This window comes from Mandrillus leucophaeus, unplaced genomic scaffold (assembly GCF_000951045.1).
Source record: "Mandrillus leucophaeus isolate KB7577 unplaced genomic scaffold, Mleu.le_1.0 Scaffold1237, whole genome shotgun sequence".
In the NCBI taxonomy this organism is placed as follows: Eukaryota; Metazoa; Chordata; class Mammalia; order Primates; family Cercopithecidae; genus Mandrillus; species Mandrillus leucophaeus.
The window spans coordinates 355,971-377,377 of record NW_012100732.1 but is presented as its reverse complement, the minus strand read 5'-3'; the positions used below and the strand labels follow the sequence as shown (position 1 = coordinate 377,377).

The 21,407-nt window shown below is 44.2% G+C and overlaps 1 protein-coding gene across 2 annotated transcripts in view; it reads right to left on the bottom strand.

Moving 5' to 3' along the window:
* PPFIBP2 (PTPRF interacting protein, binding protein 2 (liprin beta 2)) overlaps positions 1-21,407 on the bottom strand; it is a 146,656-nt gene that overhangs the window by 102,680 nt on the left and 22,569 nt on the right. For both annotated transcript variants that reach the window (XM_011971666.1, XM_011971667.1), the window contains exon 2: positions 8,428-8,527. In XM_011971666.1, coding sequence (XP_011827056.1) covers positions 8,428-8,491 — 64 coding nt within the window. In that variant the 5' untranslated portion in view covers positions 8,492-8,527. The remainder of the gene's footprint in view (positions 1-8,427; positions 8,528-21,407) is intronic.

Below are 21,407 nucleotides of genomic sequence, written 5' to 3'. Positions count from 1 at the left end.
ATGACAGCATCATATGTGAATTTTAAAAGTGTTGTATTTAAAACAACTTCCAAGTAAGGATGGTGTGTTCTAAAACCTTGCCACTTAAAAGTGGGGTCCACATGAGTAGCAATAGCAAAACCTGAGAGTTCATTAGAAATACAGAGTCTCAGATCCCATCCCAGACCTACAAATAGGAATCTGCATCCTCAAATGCTCTACAACTGCTCTAGAATGCTAGGATTATTCAAAAAGAGCTCTTATAATGATAGAAACAAAGATAAGTATAAAAAGCTTGAATAAAATTATTTCATCAGATGTGCCAGTGACAGGAATGGTGGCGGGCACCTGTAATCCCAATTACTCAGGAGGCTGAGAATTGCTTGAACCTAGGAGGTGGAGGTTTCAGTGAGCCAAGATTACACCACTGTACTCCAGCCTGGGCAACAGAGCAAGACTCTGTCTCAAAAAAAAGAAAACACCAAGTGCCAATGAGACAAGAAGTTCATAAATTAACATATCATTTTGAATTACTGAAAGCCTTTTAATTAGTGCTTAAACATATAACTAAATCAATACATGAATATTATGAATATTTTGTCTATTTGGGAATATTTGGGCATATTTCATATGTTTTATGTAATTAAAGGAGAAAAGGAAGAAATAAAAACCTTAAAGAAAATGAAAGCATGATTTTAAAAAATAGGAAAATTTGAAAAAAAAATACAAATCAAAATAAAGAATGCAGCGAAACAAATTAAAAATTAAATTAACAGTTTAAATAGCAGATGAGAGAATTATTGGAGCGGAAGATAGACCTGAAGAATGCTGCATACAGAGACACAAGTGAAAAATATAAAAGAGAAGTAGCAAGCATGGAATTAAAAAAGAATAACAAAGTCCAACACAATTCTTCAGGAATTCCAGAAGAATACAGAGGATGAAGCAGAGGCAACAAATAAAATGGCTATGAATTTTTCAGAATGGAAAACTTGAGTCCTCTCAGTTTAAAGACACTCACTGAGTCCCAAGAATAATACATCAAAACAAGTCCACCGAAGAAACAAGACAGTGAAACCGAAGAACACCAAAGATAAACAGGAAGTTTAAAAACAACCAGAGACAGAAGACAGATACAGATTGCCAGACTTCTCATTAGCAATAAATCCCTGTGACCACAAAATAATACCTATGGATAGTGCCCAACCTACAAGCCTGTATAAGATAAACTATCATTCAAGATTAGGAACACTTAAGGACATTTTTCAAATGACAACTAATACAATCTATTACTCACAGACTATCAAATTTTAAGGAAGAAAACTATATCATGCAAAAAAAAGCAGCAGGATGAAAGAATCAACTATGATTGGAGAGGTTGTTAAAATTGTTAAACAAAACGCTGCCAATTTAAACAACAATAATTTGGAGAATATAAATAAAGATACTAGAATACTAAACAAAAATAATGTGGAAGATGGGACAGTGATGGGAATTAAAGCATTCTAAGAGTCAAGTATTATTTATTTTATTTTTATTTTATCTTTTGAGATGGAGTCTGGCTCTGTCGCCCAGGCTGGACTGCAGTGGCGCGATCTCAGCTCACTGCAAGTTCCGCCTCCTGGGTTCATGCCATTCTCCTGCCTCAGCCTCCCGAGTAGCTGGGACTACAGGTGCCTGCCATCACGCCCGTCTAATTTTTCACTGTGTTAGCCAGGATGGTCTCGATTTCCTGACCTCGTGATCCGCCCGCCTCGGCCTCCCAAAGTGCTGGGATTACAGGCGTGAGCCACCGCGCCCAGCCATCTTATAAAGAAATTTAATCGTAGTTTAAATTTTTTTCCACACAGAAAACACCAGGCCAAATGCTTTTATATGTTAATTCTATCAAACATTAAAGAATAATTCTAATCTAAGAAAGTATTTTAGATAAAATATAAAGGCCAACTTGATGCTAACAAAATAGAAAGCCTCAGTAAAATGGACACATTTCTAGAAAAACTTAACTTGCCAAGACTCAATTAAGAAAACCCATCCACACCATTACAAGAAAAAAGTCTTCAAACAAGAATACATGATGCCCACACAGTTTTGCAGCTCAGTTCCTATACCTACAACTATAGCAAATATTTAAGGAACACATAGTTCCAGCCTTATCCACTCTTTCAGAGAATGGAAAACAAGGCACAGTTCCATAAAGGACTGGGAGATGGGGTCTACCAGTGAGGGAAAAATGGAATGAGGCTGTCAAACAGCAGGTGCCCCAGTAGCAGTTTTGACCTCTTCATACAAAGGGCAGTCTTTAATAGCTCTGCCCCTTAGACACTCCTAAAACCCCCACTCCAGCTCTTCTGAACAAAGTCCTAGCAGGGCTCTCCCACCCCGCAATGGGAAACAGTGAGTCTGTTACTGATGACTGCTATATGAGGCTCCACCTCAGAGAAGCCGGGATAAGACCAGTTAAGGACTGTTCAGAGTATAGTCTCAACAGCCTTCAGCACCACAACTGACTTCATTCATAGGCCGACGTGAAGAATCTTGGTCTTGATCAGAACTTTCTCTGCCCCTGCACAATCTTTTGTTGTTTTCTTTTTACAAACCCAGACGCTAATCAGAGTTGGCAGAATGGCCGCAGCTGACAGGGCAACCTCTTTAACTGTCATAAAACAGACTCCTCTTAACTATTCCTCCTCAATGAGTACTGCTTGTACATAACTGCATGAGTAACCTCCTGCACAGCCAAGAGGAATAAGTGGCCCTCTGTGTCCTGACCACGTGGCTCTCTGGTCCCCTGCCAGAAGTGGCCTGACAAAGTAGCCACTGAACCTGTCAGTTCACAAATTAAGCCCCATGCAAAATTAGTGTCTGTGACAGTTGCTCTGGGCCATCCAGAGGGAGGTAATTAAGCAATATATAGTTCAATTTCAATTGTCAACAGTGTAATTCAATTACAGTGTAATTTGCAAGCAGAATCACAGGGACTAATCAGGAGGAAGACTAGATCAAAGGTTAACATCCTACTGAAAACTATAATAATGGTCTTTCATATTGGAACCAAGTCATTATTGACACAGGTCCTAGAGTCTTTAACAGCCACCCTTTCCCAACTTTCTGATATAAAATCCTGAGGTCCAAATCTAGTATAGTCCCACTCTAGTATAGTCTAGTCACCTGGGATTCAGCCATTCAGATTTCAGGAATTCAACTTTACAAGGAGTTTCATTTAATAGTCCTGCTTACAAAGCATTTCTTTTTACATTTACAAGAACCAATTTCTATCTCTCACACCTTCCAAGCGTTGACCACCTGAGATGAAGGCCATCACACTATGGCTCTGGAGGGGCGTAATTACCACTTGCGCATTAGGATGTCCTCTCAGAGTACACCTGGTCTGATTGTTTACAGGAGTGATAATCATCCTGCACTGTTTGCACTTTTTTAGTTGATGGGGGAGGAGATGGACATTTTTTTTGCACTAAAAGCTTAATTACATAAACACTGATATCACATGCCCAAAGTGCACTCCTTTTAGAAGGAGTTTTAGAAAGTAAACAGTAACCTAGCCTACTGTAATTAATGAGGCAATTCCTTGTTACATAGTATATGATTATTAGTGATCACTGAATAAATTACATCCATTTTAGTAGGAAAATGTGTTGTTTTCGTGTAAGTGGCTACTATTTGGGAGGTGCAGGAAGCCCATAAAGGTTTTTTCCATTGAAATACATGGTAAAACACACTCTTTGGGTACTTGAGTACTTTGATGGAAAAGCAGTTGTGTTTTGGCAGTGGTGGTGGCACTACTTGACATCATGCAATCTGAAATTAATCAGAGAATATAAAGAAAGAGAGGAAGATTTAAATGTTCACACAAAAATGTCATTTCTGCAGGATCTATGGTATCATGATGTGGTGCCACAGTTTTTCAACTTCTTTAGCTGTGCCACCCTTAAGCAAAGGAACCCTTGTTTGGAAGAAATAACGTAAGAGAGACAAGAACAAAACCACTTTGGCTTAGGGATTGTGATCAAGAAGAGAAAAGTATCCTTCCCTCTGTTAATTCTTTTCTCCTACAGACAGCCCCATGCATCAACATAAAAACCAGCCCAGGAATAAAAGGAGCCCGGAAGAGACTCAGATGGCCCTGGACTCAAATCTCAGCAGTATGATCTTGGAGGGTAAAAATAATTTAATACTCATATCAATAAAACAAATAACTTGGACCAATTCAGCACTTTCTAGGTGCCTTATTTGCATTAATTCAACCCTCACAATAATATGAGACAGGTACTATTATTACCGCTATTTTATCAATAAGTAAATTGAGGCTCAGAAGAATTAAGCAATTTGTCCAAAGATCCCACAGCCAGCACTAAATGGCTGAGCTGGGATTCAAATCCCTATAATCCAACTCTGTAGTCCACATTAATAACCACAAAAATTCGTAACCTCTTTGGTCCAATTTGGCTCAGCCATTTTAATGCCATCATAAAAATGAGGAAAAGTGTCCTCAACAATCTTGAGAAAAAGTACCCTGAACAAGGCATTCAAAAGAATGATCATTATTATTTTTATCAAGAATAGCATAGAAAACACGCCCTCCAGATACTCACTAGTAACCTCAATGTTGAATAATGTGTCAAATAGCTCCTGTCAAATATCTATGTGAGCCAGTTACTACTTCAGGGATGGTTCACGGGACATACAAACTACTAGTTTTCCAATAAATAAATAAATAAATAAATAATTTGTTATTCCAAAAAGAATCAGTGAAACAAAAGTGAAAATAGAGAAAATAAATGAAGTTCAGTAGGCAGTCAGATAGAGGATGTATACAGAAACCTATATGTATACCTCCTAACCAATGAAAAGGAGATCCTAGTCACAAAAGCAAATAAAAAAAATACATCTAGCATATATTAAATGCTTATTAACTAAAATGCCTAAAACCACCAATTAAGGCACTGGAGATACAGTGGCAGAGCCTCTGTCCTTAAGAAACTCACATGCTGGTGCAGGAGGCAGACAAACAAAGAGGCAAATATGAATGTGATAGGTCAGGAAATAAGTGCTATAAAGAAGTATAAACAAGATACAAGAACAGAGTTATGTGGGAATGCATGATAGACACAGTCAGGGAAGGCCTTCTGATATGGTAACATTTCAGCATAAGCCTAGATCTGGAGGAGGGCATTCCAGAAAAGGGGAGAGCAAGAGCATGGTTAAAGTGAGATAAGCCGTGGGAACATAAAAGGGATGCATAAAGGGCTGCAAAAACCAAGTCATACCAAGACCTTGCTGGCCATGGTAAGGGTTTTAAACTTTATCCTGAGATGGGAAGCCATTGAGGAGTTTTGGAGAGAGGAGTGATATGACTTAATTTACATTTTTCAGGTTTACTCTGTAGCTCTGTGGAAAAGAGTCTATAAAGGAGCAAGAACAGACACAGAGAGCAATCAGAAGACTATGTATCAATCTTGCAGACCCTGGGCAAATCCAGCAATGGATGCACAAGCCGTATACAGTGAAAACCACAAAACTCAGATGGGTGAAATAAGAGCTTTAATAAATGAGAATGCTACCCTGTCCCAGAAAAGATTCAACATGATAAAGATTATTTTTAGTCCCTCATTAATCTATCAAGAACTAACATTTTATAGTGCTTACTATGTGCCAGGCACTGTTCTAAGCACCTTATGTGTGTTAACACAGGCAACTCTCCAAGATGGGTACTATTACTATTCTCATTTCAAATATGAGGAAACTGAGGCACAGACCATGCAAGTAACTTGTTGTAGAGCTAGGATTTCAAACAAGTAGTCTGGCTACAGGTATTCCTCCCTACCAATCTGCAAAGAACCAATTTGCAAAGAATGTCTTCTCTCTATAAAACTCTCACACCTGCTCCAGACAGAGAAGCCCGGGAGTCCCTCTAGATGGAACCTTCCAAGATAGAGGACTAAGGAATGGAAGGACAGAGCAGTTTGTACTGGAAGATCAGAAGAATAGGTCTCCTGGGTTTCACACAACCCACACTTAGGGCCCCTCTCTCCACACACATCCCAGATTCTCAATTGCAGATCCTGGGTCAAGGCAAGGCCTTAAGGATCCAGTCACATAATGTCTCTCAGAGACAAAATGAATTTTCCCAGAGGCTCTGTCATTTCAGGAATGCCTGTATGGAGAAATCAGGAAGCAGAAAGAGGTACTGACCCCATACAAGGCTACTTTTCTTTAGAAGTCTGATTCATCGCTCAAAAATTCAATATTGTGAAAGTGTCAGTTCTTCCCAACACGATCTAAGTTAAATGCAATCGCAATCAAAATCCCAGAAAGGTACTTTGTGATAAAAAAAAAAAAAAAAACAACTGACTTTAAATTTCATATGAAGAAGCAAAAGGTAGCCAACATAACATTGAAGAATAAAGTTGGAGGACTGACAGTACCCAACTTCAAGACTTACTATAAAGCTACAGTAATCAACACAGTGTGGTATTGGTGAAAGAAAAAATAAACAAATAAATCCATGAAACAGAATAGAGAGCTCAAAAATAGACCTGAATATGTATCACAAAAATATAATCAAATGGCCTTTGACAAAGCAGCAAAGATAACACATAGCGAAAAGACAGTATTTTCATCCCTCCCTGACAACCATGGAAGAGGTCTGACAGGGGCTCGCTCAGTCTCCCCTTTGCTCTTTGGCTGAAGGCTCTGAAGTGCTGACTGCCTCAGGCATTTTCAGGCAATGATCCTGTGGCTCTTATCCCAATGCACATAAGCTCCCAAGGAGCTCGCAGGTCAGTATCTCTAAAAGGATTGCTAGGAAATCCACTTTCTTGACTCTTTCTCCTCAGTAAGGCATCAGAGACCCTAATCTAGAACATGATATCTGTATTGGCCAGGGTTCTCTAGAGGGACAGAACTAATAAGAGATATGTATACATAAAGGGGAGTTTATTAAGTAGTATTAACTCACACAATCACAAGGTCCCACAATAGGCTGTCTGCAAACTGAGGAGCAAGGAAGCCAGTCACAGTCCTAAAGCTGAAGAACTTGAAGTCTGATGTTCAGGGACAGGAAGCATCCAGCACAGGAGAAAGATGTAGGCTGGGAGGCTAAGCTAGTCTAGACTTTTCATGTTTTTCTGCCTGCTTTATATTAGCTAGCAGCTTATTAGATGGTGCCTACCCAGATTAAGGGTGGGTGTGCCTTCCCCAGTCCACTGACTCAAATGTTAATCTCCTTTGGCAGCACTCTCACAGACACACCCAGGATCAATACTTTGCATCCTTCAATCCAATCAAGTTGACACTCAGTATTAAACATCACGACATCCCAGTCTATGGAGCCTCTGAAAAGCAGGACATTAGTCATGGCTTCTCAAGGGCTCTCTATCCACTGAGAAATTGAGAAGCAGACAGATGATAGCTAGAATACATCACAGTACCAACAATAACCTGAAGAAGCTGCAAGACACAGGCACACTCTCCCACCTCAGGCTCAAACACCAAGAGCCCTCTGTAAGTCAGGTGAAACCCTCCAATGGGAAGGAAAAGCAAATGCCTGAGAAGCGGCAGTGTCAGGTACTCTGTATACTTCCTGGGGTCTAGCCACACTTGGCCCAATACCTTCCTCCATGCTCTCTTCCAGCCACAGCTCAAACAATGAAGAGCAAAGTCCCAAAGAAGCACATCCAATCTACCAATGAGGCTACTGAAGTGTACCAGGTAAAGTCAGAAGATTTGGGACCTTCTGGAAAGATTTCCAACAAAAGGTTTGGTCTAATCAATACAGGCTTCTGGTTGCTCCCGTAAAGAAAGGAATCAGCTGGAACAGCTAATGGATAGTACTTTCAAATTAACCACAACTTTGCTAGATCTTTTCTTAAAAAACAAAACAAAACAACAACAAAAAGTCCCCTACTGGCTAATGCAAATATTAAAACCAAACAGTTGAGATGGATAAAAAACAATATGGCATAAAGAACATTTGAATCACTAATTGAATCAAAACAAAACTGCCTCCCATCTCTGAAACACACTGGAGACCATCTGAGGAAGCTGACACCTGCATTAGGTGGCAAAGTCTGCTAGATTTCAAGTTTCAGATCAGCTGTAATAAGCCATGAAAAGCCCTGAAAATTTTACATTAGAATCAGTCTCACTGAACCCAAACTGCCTCGCAGCCAGAATCCAAACTGAGGCGGTAGATGGTAGGTACATCCACACTGTCTCAGCGGAGACCAGAACGATCACACCAGACATCAGAGAGTGGTATAAGTTCGTATCAAAGAAAAAAAGAGAGTTGATATACACAATAACACTATTGAAAAATAAATACAACAAGGGACTTTTCTCTATGCCAAAAAAAAAAAGTAAAAGGAGAGAAGCAGTTTCTGGAATGTGGAGGATGAGACCTCAGTTGCTGGGGTTCCCTGGGCATACCTGCAATGATCCCGTCCATTTGCTCGAGGGCAGCTTCCAGCGCATGACTAGCATCAGAAGCCATGACTCCTTTTGCCTGCCTAGTCTCCTCCTCTTCTTACTGAAAATTCAAATACAGAACAAAAGAAAAATTACAGAGAGTTTCACGTTACGCACACAAGATCACAAAAACCTTTCATTCCATCATCACACAATGTGTTTTCATAAGAATCATAATAGCCGACATGTAGTTTCTGCATCTCCACAGCCTTTCCCCTCCTGGCATGAGTGCTTTTTCCATGAACCTTTAGCACACAATCCCATTCACTTCTGTAATGAAAAACCACCAGGGCTCTCCAGAGTCACCTGTGGCAGCAAGATGGCAATTGTTAACACCTCACCAGGTATAACAATTGGAGTCCCAGGTTCCAGAAGCTCCAACCCCACTGTTTCACTGAGTCTACTTTGCCACTCCACTAAGTGGCGTAGGAGAGCAGCGTACCTAACAGGGATACTGCCAGGGCCAGGGCGTACAAGGCAATGCAGTGCAAAGGCAGGGCCTGGGACAGTCCCTGCAGGCATTTAACTGTCTTACATCTGCATTTGCCCTAGGCCTGCAGTGCTTTCCTTGGGTGGGTGTGAGCCAGGCTGAGAGGGCTCAAATGCCACTTCCACTCCTTCAATTGGGAAAGGGTGCACTGCCTAGGAAGGCTACAGGCCACGAGGATGTAGAGAGAGCACTGTCCCAGGAGCACTGTAACTGACCATCTTAGATCCACTCTACCCAGCACCATTCGAGGTTCAGAATCCCATCTTTTCAGGGCAGATGAACACCTGCAAGGATACACAGTCCAGTCACTCCCATAATGCTGTATCCCCTAGCTATAGCAAAGGGGAACTGCTCAGTGCCTCTCCCCTGTCCCTTGGGCAATTGCTTCCATCTCTAGACAACTCTACCTCAAGGAAGGTCTTTAGTTTAAACTCTCTTCCTGCCGCCTCCTCTCATTTTTCTTGTTCCCCACCCTCTCCCTGGGTAGCAGGGAGGGATTTACAATACCACTTATAATCTCAAGAGAATTAGCTCACGTCTGTAAACTAGAGGAGTTGCTGTTTGTTCATTCAGCAAATCTACACATGTGCCTAATGGCCATACATGCTATGGAGGACAGAGGCACAGCTCCCACACTCAAGCATTGTGCAGCACAGGAAACAGGTGGTTCTGAAGCTCTTTGCCAGTTTTTCCTGTGAAGTGGGACATTTAGAGTGAAGACAGGAAAATGGGCACCACCCAGGAGTGGCTTTGGAGATGGTGTGGATAAGCATATCAAGACCAAGGAACCACACTTAACTGCACCAGGAAGTAATAGTTAAAATTCACAGGCTCCAAAGTCAGATAGCTTGAGTTCAGACCCAGCTCTGCTATGTACTATGTGATCTCTGAGCCTCAGTTTCTTCACCTGTAAAACGGGGATAACAGCATCTAATCCATAGATGTCATGATTAAAATTATGTAGAGAGCACTAAGCATATTCCTTTGCACAAAGTGTTCAATATGTTAGCTGTTTTGTTTGTTTGTTTGTTTGTTTGTTTTAAGTGAGGATATAACATCAGGACATATTTTTGTCAGCTCAGAGGAAACTTTAAACAAAAATAGGTAGGTGCAGGGAGGGAGAACCAGATAAACTCAGGAGGCTGGTTTGTTTGGAGGTGGCAGGCATGGGGAAGGAAGATAAGCAACCATGCTTGTGAAGGGGGAGAGGGCAGGGATTTACAGGTGCTAAGGCCAAGGAAGGTTCAGAAGCAGGCATTCAGCCTCGGGGGTCAAGAACCACTGCACAGTTAGCTTAGAGGGAATGAGAATGGGAGCTCTCAGGGGTGTCGGGGAACTTCAGTGTACCTTAGGGCCCTGGCAGGAGCCAGAAAAGGCTGCAACAAGGAATGGAGCTGCTCCGAGGTGAGATGAGCAGCCCAGGCTGCTACAGAGTGAACACGGTGTGGAAATCCTGGGGCCTGAATGGAGCCAGCTTCGGACAGGATAAAAGAAGAGGTAGCAGGGAAAAGGGGGGAAGCAGAAGGAGGGAAACAATCTGCAGACTGTCACCTGTTCAGCATAAGGGATATTAAAAGTTTGAAATAATCCCTCCAAATCCTTCCCACTGCTCTTTCAATAAGGGGAAGATTCCCAACTCCTTACTGTGGCCTATGACGCAGGTCTCAGGATCAGGCCAGGCCATGCTCACATTTCTCCCCTCATGGCTCCTCATGCTTCAGCAGCACTGGTCTCCTGTCTGCTCCCAAGTCCTCCAAGACCTTCCCTCCTCTGCAATACACCTGCCATCCCCCTACCCTGAGCTCACTTCCTGGTTCTCTGTACAGCTGATTTATTCTCATCCTTCAGGTCTCAGATCCAAAGTATCAGAAAGGTCTTCCCCACACTACCCTCCCCGACACCAGGTAAAGCAGCCCCTTCAAGGCACAACAAATCCACAGTATCTTGTTCTATGTATTTGTTTCCTTGCTAACTGGCCACCTTCTCACAGAGGCAGAGGGACCCTGTCTGCCTTGTTTACTCCTAGGTTCCCACTGTCTAGCAGATAGATACTTACGAATAAATGGATAGATCCATGCAGCCAGCATTGTGCTAGGGCCTAGAAGGATACTGATAAATCAGACCTAGTCTCTGACCCCCATGAACCACACAATCTAGTGGAGGAGATGGAAGTACGAACAAATAATTATGACACAGTGCAAGGTGTGTTGATAGAGGCAGGTGTGCAACTTCCCTGGGTCTTGAAGGATGATAGAAGCTTTCTCAGAAGGTGAGGAGGAGAATGCTGTTCCAGGCAGAGAATGTGGTGCACATGAAAGCCAGGGAAGCATGCACAGGCAGGATGTAGTTGGCAAAGGCCAAAGTGGTTGATGAGATTATGCAGCAGCACCCAGCTGCTCAAGATGAGTCAAAGCCTTCCATGGAATTCACATATGCAGTACAAGGGCAATGCATGAGAGGAGCCTGGGAATCACACCCACCACATCAGGGGACTGGATGCCAGTGCCTAACAAATCAAGTGGCTTCAGATGTAAACATGACAGAGTGTCAAATCCAGAGGGCCCAGGCTATGTGCCCCTGCAACAGAAGGGCCATAAAACAAGACCCACGGGCCCTCTGCCCAGCGATGAGTTTGCACTTGGCAAACAGTAAGCTGGGTGGACCCGTGGGAGCTGGCCTGAAGTGAAACATGATTCAAGGTGTATCCTATTCACAATGCATGACTAGCATCAGAAGCCATGACTCCTTTTGCCAGCCTATTTTCCTTTTCCTGAAAATTCAAATACAGAACAAAGAAACATTACAGAGAGTTCCACATATGCATACAAGACCACAAAACCGCTTAAATCCATTGTCATACAATGTACTTTCATAAGAATCCTAGGAGCCGATGTGTAGTTTCTGACAACACAGAAGCAACCAAATAGAAGAGATGCACAGGGCAAGGGACTGGGTGGGGTGGGGAATGCATGGAGCTTCCATAGCCTCTCCAGGGCTGCTACCCAGCAGCACTTCCAGGGGTTGACCAACCCCGAAGTTCTCCAAACCCCTTCCTTCATTTAGGGTTTCTTATAGAAGTTCCATTCCATAGACATGATTAATCCAATCAGTCCTTGGTGATCGAACTCAAGCTCCAGCCCCACTCTCCTCCCTGAGGTAGGGGTCAGGAGGATGGGGAGTGGAGCTGAAAGTTCTAACCCTCTAATCACAAGGTTGGTTTCTCTGGTAACCAGCCCATCCTGCAGGAGTCGCCTCATTAGCATAAAGTTGAGTAAGGTTGAAAGGGGCTTATTATGAATAACAAAACTTGCCCCTTTTCTGTGCTAGGAAACTGGAAGGAGACCAACTATATATATTTTTTATTATAGTAGTCCCCTCTTATCCTTGGGGGATACATTCCAAGACCCCCAGTGAAAGCCCGAAACAGTGGATGGTACCAAGCCCTATATATAGAATACAATGTTTCCTGTACGTACAGACCTATGATGAACTTTAATTTACAAATTAGGCATGGCACAGTAAAGAGATTAACAGTAATTAGTAATAAAATAGAACAATTATAATAATACACTGTAGAAACATTATGTGAATGTGTTTTTTTATTTTGTTTTTGCTTTTTTTGAGACAGGGTCTCACTCTGTCACCCAGGCTACAGTGCAGTGGCACCATCTCGGCTCACTGCAACCTCCACCTTCCAGGCTCAAGCAATTCTCGTGCCTCATCCTCCTAAGTAGCTGGGATTATAGGTGTGCACCACCACGCCCAGCTAATTTTTGTATTTTGGGTAGAAGACAGGATTTCACCATGTTGGTCAGGCTGATCTCGAACTCCTGGCCTCAAGTGATCCCCCCACCTTGGCCTCCCAAAGTGTTGGGATTATAGGCTTGAGCCACCATGCCTGGCCCTGTCTCTTTCAAAATACCTTACTGGATGGTACCTTGGGTAACCAAACCCCGGGAAAGCAAAACCATGGGTAAGAGGGGGCTACTGTATCTCATAGTATCACAGGTCTCAGAGGTAAACGTGCTGTCTGATGACATGCAGTGTGTTGTTCAGTGGCTTCCACATCGGTTCCTCCCACAGGGACACGGTATCTCCTAGGGAGCCAGGGCTCATCAGGGATATGGGGCTTAACTGTACCAAGCTCCAGAAGCAACATGCCAGGGAGAAGACAGAGGGAGCCAGAATCCAAGACAAAATCCCAAGTAACATGTGAAAAATCAGGATATCATCTAAGCAGACGGTGGGAAGTAGATTTTTTTTTTTTTTTTTTTTTTTAAAGGAGTCTCACTCTGCCACCCAGGCTAGAGTACAGCAGTGCAATCTCAGCTCACTGCAACCTCCGCCTCCCAGGTTCAAGCAAATTCTCCTGCCTCAGTCTCCCAAGTAGCTGGGACTACAGGCACCCGCCATCACGCCCGGCTAATTTTTTGTATTTTTAGTAGAGACAGGGTTTCACCGTGTTAGCCAGGATGGTCTCAATCTCCTGACCTCATGATCCACCCGCCTTGGCCTCCCAAAGTGCTGGGATTACAGGCATGAACCGGGATGTAGAATTTAAATCATGCTCCCCAGCAATGAGAGGAGAGCTACAGCAGCTAGTCGAGGGCTTTACACAGCACGGACAACAGAGGAATCAACAATGTGCCATGGGGACTGTACGAGGGGCACCTAACCAGCCCAGGAAAGAAAGGAGCGGACACAGAGAAGGACATTGCTCCTATCACAAACAATACAGTGACAGTTGTTACATGGAACCAAAGCACTTTTCATTCTCTCTGGACACTTAACATAGCTGGCATTTGACCCTAATGAGCAGGCTGGCTTCTGATACTGAGACACTGTCTCATCCCTGGCCATAAAGATAAGGCAGGGTATGTTGTTTAAGAAAAAATGTAGTCCATCCACAATTCATCCTTCCTTCACTCACAGACCTATATGTGAGTATAGGTCTCACATATATGTGCTGTCATCTTCCTATCTGGGACAGCGTCTGAGGTTGGGGCTCCTGCTCATTACAGGACTTAACCCTTCTCTTCGCTACCAGTGAGGGAGAAAATGATCCCACACCCCCTTAGCTGTAAATGCAGCCAGTGAGGAAGTAATAGCCATGTTTTAGAATGGCAAGGTATATGACATGCCACAGCCACATGAACTGCCCCACACAAAGGCCAGTTTGGCACCTGGAAGTTGATTAGGGAGCAAGATCTGTATGTGTTCTAAAATTTAGAAAGTGAGTCACAATTGACCCACATCATCTGGTATGTTCTGAGGCAAACAGTGATTTATATACTACGTTAACTCCTTTCATGTTTGGCAAAAGAAAATTCTAAGTAGGCAGCATCCACTGATTAAGGTGAGTTTGAAGCAAGTAAACCTTAATTTACCCCACCCACACTGAATTCCATTTCTAAACTTCTTTTCTCTCAATAAAAATGGTTAGGGTTGTAACTGACGTTTGGAGCAGGCTAACACAGCTTTGGATGCTGAAATGAACTAGGAACAGATCTGGAAGTCACTGCTATTCCCTGTTCCTCCAGGATATTCTGGGCCTTGGACACAGTTTGGCTAGAGCCGAGACCTGACTCCTCAGCAGCTGCCACTAGACAGGGGCCAGTATTTCTGCCAGAAGGCAAGGCCTGGGGAAGGAGGCCTCAGCCAAGAACCCCACCACAACCACAGAACCTAACTCCTTTCCTACCTCTCCCTTCCCCAAGTGGCGAACAGATGACAAAGAAGTGTCACCATATCACAAGAAACTGGAGTCTTTTCCCCACAATTTACAGGCTTCCCATAAGCCATAGCTGCTCTTAAATGGTTATTTTAAGAAATACCCTTTGCTATCCCTAGGCTTAAGAGAAAGCCTCTGAAAAGGATATAAGAAACCTCTTTGGTAGAGTGGAGCAAGAAGCCATTTGGAGCGTCCAGAAATAAAAAGGACAAAGACAGATATGAAGGAATTTGATGGCAGCGCTAACAACATCCCATATTAACCAATAACTACTTTCTTTCTAAAGGACAAAGGAGAGAGAGTACAGCTTTTATAGACAGACGAATTAAAACATGGGCTCTGCTGCATAATGGCTGTGAGTCTTTTAACCTCTTTTAGCCTCAATTGTCTCATCTGTAAAATCAGTATAAAATCACTTTCATTGTTATGGGCAAATGTAAATAAGACAGAACTCAGATAAACACTGCAGGCTGAACCTAAACATTTAATTTAACTGCTCATTTAAACAAGAGAGAGATTTATTCTGAAAGACATAAACTCAAAAGGACACAATGTCATAGCCATAAGGGAAATGCTAGGGTACAGTTCTGCAGCAAGCCTGCAAGGTCAGCCTTGGGAGAGACTTCATCAGTAATACGAAATTGACAGAATACCTGGTGCATCTGAACATCTTAACAGACTTATATAATTGGTGAAGACCTTGTTTAATTCAATAAGAACAGATAATGACAACTGGGGGAAAATAATAAAGCAGCACAACAAGCATTTTTCTAGAGCTACAGATAAAAATACAGGACTAGAAGAATTAAGGAGCTCCATCTGAGGAGGAACAATGGGGTGGGGAGGTGGAGAGGTGGCTGTTTTAACAAATTACATACAATTATTTGAGTCTTTAAATTGTGTGGATATATAGTGGTGACGAAAATTAGAAGAAATAAAAAAGATTAAAAGAGATAATACATGTGGCATGCAGGCACAGTGCCAAGATTAAATTAATGCGGCGTCTGTCTCCTCTTTAGTTACCATATATTGGGCAGATAACTGTTAGCTACTTGCTAAGGGTTTACCCAACATTATCTCACGTAATCCCCACACCAGTTAGGAATTATTCTCCCCCGTTACAGATGAGAAAACAGATTAGGCAATTTGCCTGAGGATGCACACGATTTTTCCTCCTGTTCTTCCACTTTCCTGAGACAGAAACCCATTTGGAGGGTTCTAAGGATAGAGTTGACATGATCTGACTTAAACTTTTAAAAGGATTACTCTGGCTGCTGCTTGGAAAATAGACTGCAGGGGATGCAGCAGTGAACACAGGAAACCTGGCAAGAGATGAAGTGACTCAGATCATAATAAATTAGATGTTCTAATTCCTGATATACCTTGAGGACAAAGCCCGTAAGATTTACTGATAAACTGGACATAGGCATGAGAGAGCAGAGTCAAGCGTGCCTACACGGTTTTTGCCCTGAGTACTTAGAGAATGTGGAGGTCTGCAGAAGCAACAATGTAGGGTGTCCGGGGATGAAATCGGGAGATTGGTTTTGGAAACATTCAACTTAAGATGTCTACAGACACCAAGGAAGTTACGCTAAGTAGCCATTTGGAAATAGGAGTCTGATGTTTACAAAGTCTGGGATGGAGATGTCAAATACATCTTCATAAAGATGTATTTAAGCAATTGCATGAAGTGACTTAAGAAGTGGTATTAAAACAGAGGAAGCCCCAGGACTCCCTGAAACATTCCACCATGCAGCCACCGGGGAGAAGAGGAATGGACAAAGGAGACAGGAGGAGCAGCCAGAAGTGAGAGTGGCACCCAGAAGCCAACCGAAGGGTTTCTGGATAGAGGGCGCAGTCAGGTGCACCAAATGCTGCTGAGTAAGACCAGAGCACTTCTCTCCAAACTTACGCTAGTGGTGATCTCACCTGCTCCCACAGCCTCACCTGTCCCTGTATTACCTCACCCTAGATGACTACAATAGCCTCCTAACCGGTTACCCTTCTCCGAGCAGCCCTCCCCATTCACTCTGCACTGAAGATTCACCTATCTCAGTGGTCCTCAAACTCTGCTATTAATCAGAATCACCCTGAGAACTAATCGAGCAAGAAGCCCAACCTCCTGTAAGTAGAGCGCCTGACCTTTATGGCTGATCTAGTCATTCGGGTGATTCTGATTCTGACCAAAGTTGAGGAACTGATGGAATGCAAACACAGCCCTGCACCAGGCACCCTTTTGCTTAGACAGCCTCAGGGGCTGGCCACCAGCCACAACAGTAGAAATCATGGTCTATCATCATATGGACTCAACCTACTTGGTCACAGCTTTAACTTTTACCATACATACCTTTTGGCAGACCTCTGCCCCACCCTAACCAGATGCCTTATCACTAGTGGACTGATCCCAATTGTTAGTTAATTGGCTGTCTGTCTGCACTGCTTTCCAGCTTTTATGCCCATGCCTACTGCTGTCCCTGCTAAATTCCCATCAAGCCAGCTCTTCCAGGTAATTGTACTTAATTCTGGCTACCTAAGTGGGATCTCCCTGATTATCTTTTTCATCCGGAAAGAAAGGGATGACAGCAGCTGTGCACAACCATCTCCCTGACAACTGTGCCATGTGTCTGGGTCCCTGTGGGGTCCCCCATTCTGTAAGCACTGGATAAATGTTTACAGATTTATTGATAAAATAACCAATTCATTGTCCATGGGAAGCTAAAGCCTGGGAGATAGTGGGGACTGGAGTAAGGTTACAGCAGGTTCCCCACAACAGCCCTAAAATCTTCCTATCCTGAACACCCACCTCCCTCTCTATATTCTCACAATGGGTGGCACCCAAATGCTTCCCATCCCACCTTGGTGATGCCACCATGGTCACCAAGATAAAAACCTGGGAATCAGCCTTGGACCTTCCCTTTTGTTACCCATATCCAACTGGGCACCAGATCTGGTAAAATCTCCTTCCTCACCCTCTTTCAGATCTGTCCCCTCATCTTCACCCGCCCTGCCATCATCTATCAGAGTGGCTGCACTGGCTTCTAACCAGTTTCTCTGCCTCCAGCCTCACTGCTCCCCCATACACCTCATCCTCCACACTGCTGCCAGGAGGATGGGTCTATTTCACAAATTTTACCAAGGCTCCCCAAGGTTCACAACGCTTCACCAGCTTTCTATCACCCAGGCAACAAAGGGGTGCCTGGGGACCTGGAGAGGAAGTTAAGGACCCACAAGAGCAGTTAGGAGAGTGGGCTCTGTAGTCAGACCTGCATGTAGATCCAAGTTCTTTGCTTCATGAGCTGTGCCCCTGATAAGCTCCTTAACATTACTGAACCTCATTTTACCTATTTATAAAATTCAGGTGAAAAGAGACACATTGTGGGATTGTAGAGATTCAAAACTGGGTGGGAGTTCACAACCCCAGCAGTTGTAATTCTCCTGGCTATATCTGGCTCCTGCCCTGAGCAACAGCCAAGCTATTGTCTCCAGTTTACTTCTGCTTTTGGGGCTTCTTTGGTGTTTTAGCTGAAGTCCTTCGTTCCACCTGCTCGACTCCCACTCCTGTTTTGAGGCCAAATTCCATCATCATTATCTCCAAGGATCCTCTTCCATCCCCCAGATGGAAGTGACTGCTCCTGAATGGGTTTGTCCCCCCTCGCCACTCCCAGGACAGACCTTTCTAGGGCACTTTTGTCTGAGTGGTAAGGCCCTCACAGGCAGGGCCATGTCTCTGACCCCGGAGCTCAGCTCCCATTCTAAAAGGGAGAAAGTGAAAGGACATAAAGAGGTCACTGGTCTACACTGGCAAGGCTCTCAGCATAGCAGTTGAAGTTGTCCCCACCTTCTGCCGGGGCCACAAGCTGTACCTGTCCTCTACAGATCCTATACCATCCTGAGGTCACCACTCCCACAGGATCAGATCTGACAGTGGAGAGAAGCCGCACACCTGGCCTGCGAAGACAGCTCCTCAGAGCAATGGCAGAGCCCACAGACACTGGCTTTATATCACAATGCTAAATTTCACTCAGGACAGAGGAGCTCAACACAGCAAGATATCCTGTCAGGACAAAGAGGAGCCATAGCAGGACAGAGGGGCCAGGCTGCTGAGAACATTGCTATCAGAGTTGCTGAATGCCTTTAGTGAATGTCGGAGTCTAATAAAAGTGAAGAGGCAGAGCTTTGTTCTCTTTTGTCAATGAATAGAAGCTTAAGTAGCCTAAAAGAAGCTGAAGATGAGAAAATAGAAGAATGCCACTGAAGGTGAACAAGCATGCTTAACTGGTCCCCATCTAATCATATTATCAGTAACTCCTAAGAGCAAACATTTGTTTAAAGCTTTATAGTGACAAAAATATTTGGCACATACAAGGTTCCTTGTTTCCACCTAAACATCCTAGATCAGGCTGTTCTGATTAGTCAGTTAAGCTCAGGCCGGTGGGGGCTGAGATCTGTCAGAACAGCCGAAATGGGCCCTGAATCTAGATGCAGGCTGGCAGTGCTGGGTGGCGGCAGGGGATGAATGCAATATTTCTTGCTTAGCATCTTTTTCCCGTTATACCAGGTTAGTGAGTTGTGTGCGCTGGGCATTCCCAGCCACTCCTTGTCAGGCGAGTTCCAGGACATCCTTAAGAACATTTGTGCTGGAGCCTAGTTCTGCTGAACCCACTGGGAGGATTCCTTTTGCTTTCCGGTCCTTCCATTGAAGACACAGCCCAAGTCCACCACCAGCCTCCTTTGGCATAGCCAAGCCCAGATGATTCCACTTAAGCATTCCCAAAAAGCTCAAGCCCTTCTCACCAAACCACAGCCCTTTAAGCAAGGCTCCATGATCCCAAATAGCATTTCCAGCAACATATCATAACAGCAGGGCATTCAGTCACAAAGCTGAACACTGTCCTCTGAAGAAGGCAAAGAACAGCACCAGGCACTGAGACCTCACCTCCGGGCGCCCCGAGGCCAGACTCCCTCTGAGCCTAGCTGTCCCACAGTCTCAGGAGCGACATCCTCCTCCTACTGGAAATGGCAAGCTTCTTAAGAGAAACGCCACCCCAAAGACATGAGCATGAGACACCATGAGCCCAACCCACAAGGAGGAGCACAGGGTCTAGCCAGGAAACGGGTGTGAGTCTGAGGTTCTGATGGCTCACACCCAGAAGCACATCTGACCTTCTGGGCTTTAGGAACACTGAGAAGCTGATGTCAAGTTTCCTTCACTGTGTTTGCTTGATGTTGTTGAATGCTTGCTTCACCCTCCTCTGACTCTTCTCACCTCCTATTTCTGCTCTTGATATTCTGCCTTTGTTTCCCTCTCTCCCCAAGCTGGTCCTTTTCCCAACTCAATCATTGATTAGGGTAAATGGGCCACAACAATCTTGGTGACCAAGGCCATGCCTTAATGCCAGGTCTGTCAAAGAATGGTATGAGGAGACATCAAAGGTCAAACAGTGTAGGTACTCCAACAAGGAGAGGGATTGGGGGTGGGGGAAAAGCAAGGCAGGGTTCTGTGCTTTTGGGAAGAATTGAGATGGAGAGCCAGACAGCATCCAGGGAGCAGGGCATCACCAAACCCCATCAGTCTGCCCTTCAATACTGTAAGACAAGTATATCAGTGCCCTAATGGGGATGGGGCCCACCGTAGCCACTTAGAGAACTTGCAGAGAGGAGGCTCTTTCCCTTCCTTCTGAACCCCTCAGAAAGAGTGGGTCTAAGAAGTAAACGTAAATGACAGTCTACCCTTTGAGGCTGAGATGTGAAGAGCCAGGACTAGGAATAAATAACTCACAGATTCTAAGATTTGGCTGCCTGCCCTGGCCACACAGCCATTCACAATAGATCAAGATGATGGTGAATTACTTCAGGCCTGTGCAATATCCACCTGTGTGTAAAAACTGCCTGCTCTGGAAGTTCACAGGTTTCCTGTCTCCTTTGAGAAGCTGCTGCCCCTGTGGAAAAAAAAAAAGTATCCTCTTTTTTGTTTTCTCATTTAATCTTCAAGGGGGTCCTGTGAGGGATATAGTACAATTATCAGCCCTGTTATACAAGGATGTAGCTCAGTGGCCAAAGAGCAGGGGAAAAGTGACAGCGAATGAAGCTGACCCAGCTTGAGAAGGGTCTCTCACCTCTCACCCCTATAACATAGCCTGTAGCCATTAGGCAATGACAGCCACCGAGGGAGCCACCTAGAAGCCACCCACTCTTCCCAGCAATAACATAGGAGGAGGAGGCGGGGACCTGAAGGAAGGATCCTTCTCAGTGAGCTCAAGGATCTCTCTGGATTCCCCTCCCCAAGGGTAACCATGCTCTGCCGGCCTGCCCCTCTACCTGCCCACTTCAGGTCCCCACCAATCCCCTCCCTCCCCACACTTCCTTGACTCCACTTCCTTTTTCGCCATAGCCCTATTCCGGACAATGTGGAAGCTCTCTCCCTGGCTCTGTTTGTCAGAGCGTAGAGTCCTCACCTCTCTCCAGCTGCCTCCCAGCTCACACTGAACCTGCTTCTCAGCTCATTCTGCCTCTCTGGTCATAACTTACCCTCATCCTCCCTCTGCCTGGGGTACCAGGTTCACATGTCTCTTCTTCCTTCTGCTCCCGGGATGCTAAACAACACAAACGGCTACATCAGACATTCATGCGCCCGGGATCTCTAATCTCATGTTTCTTCCTGTCAAGACTCCCTCAGCAAACTACCATGCATCTTTCTTTAATGAGAAACAAAACCTCTTG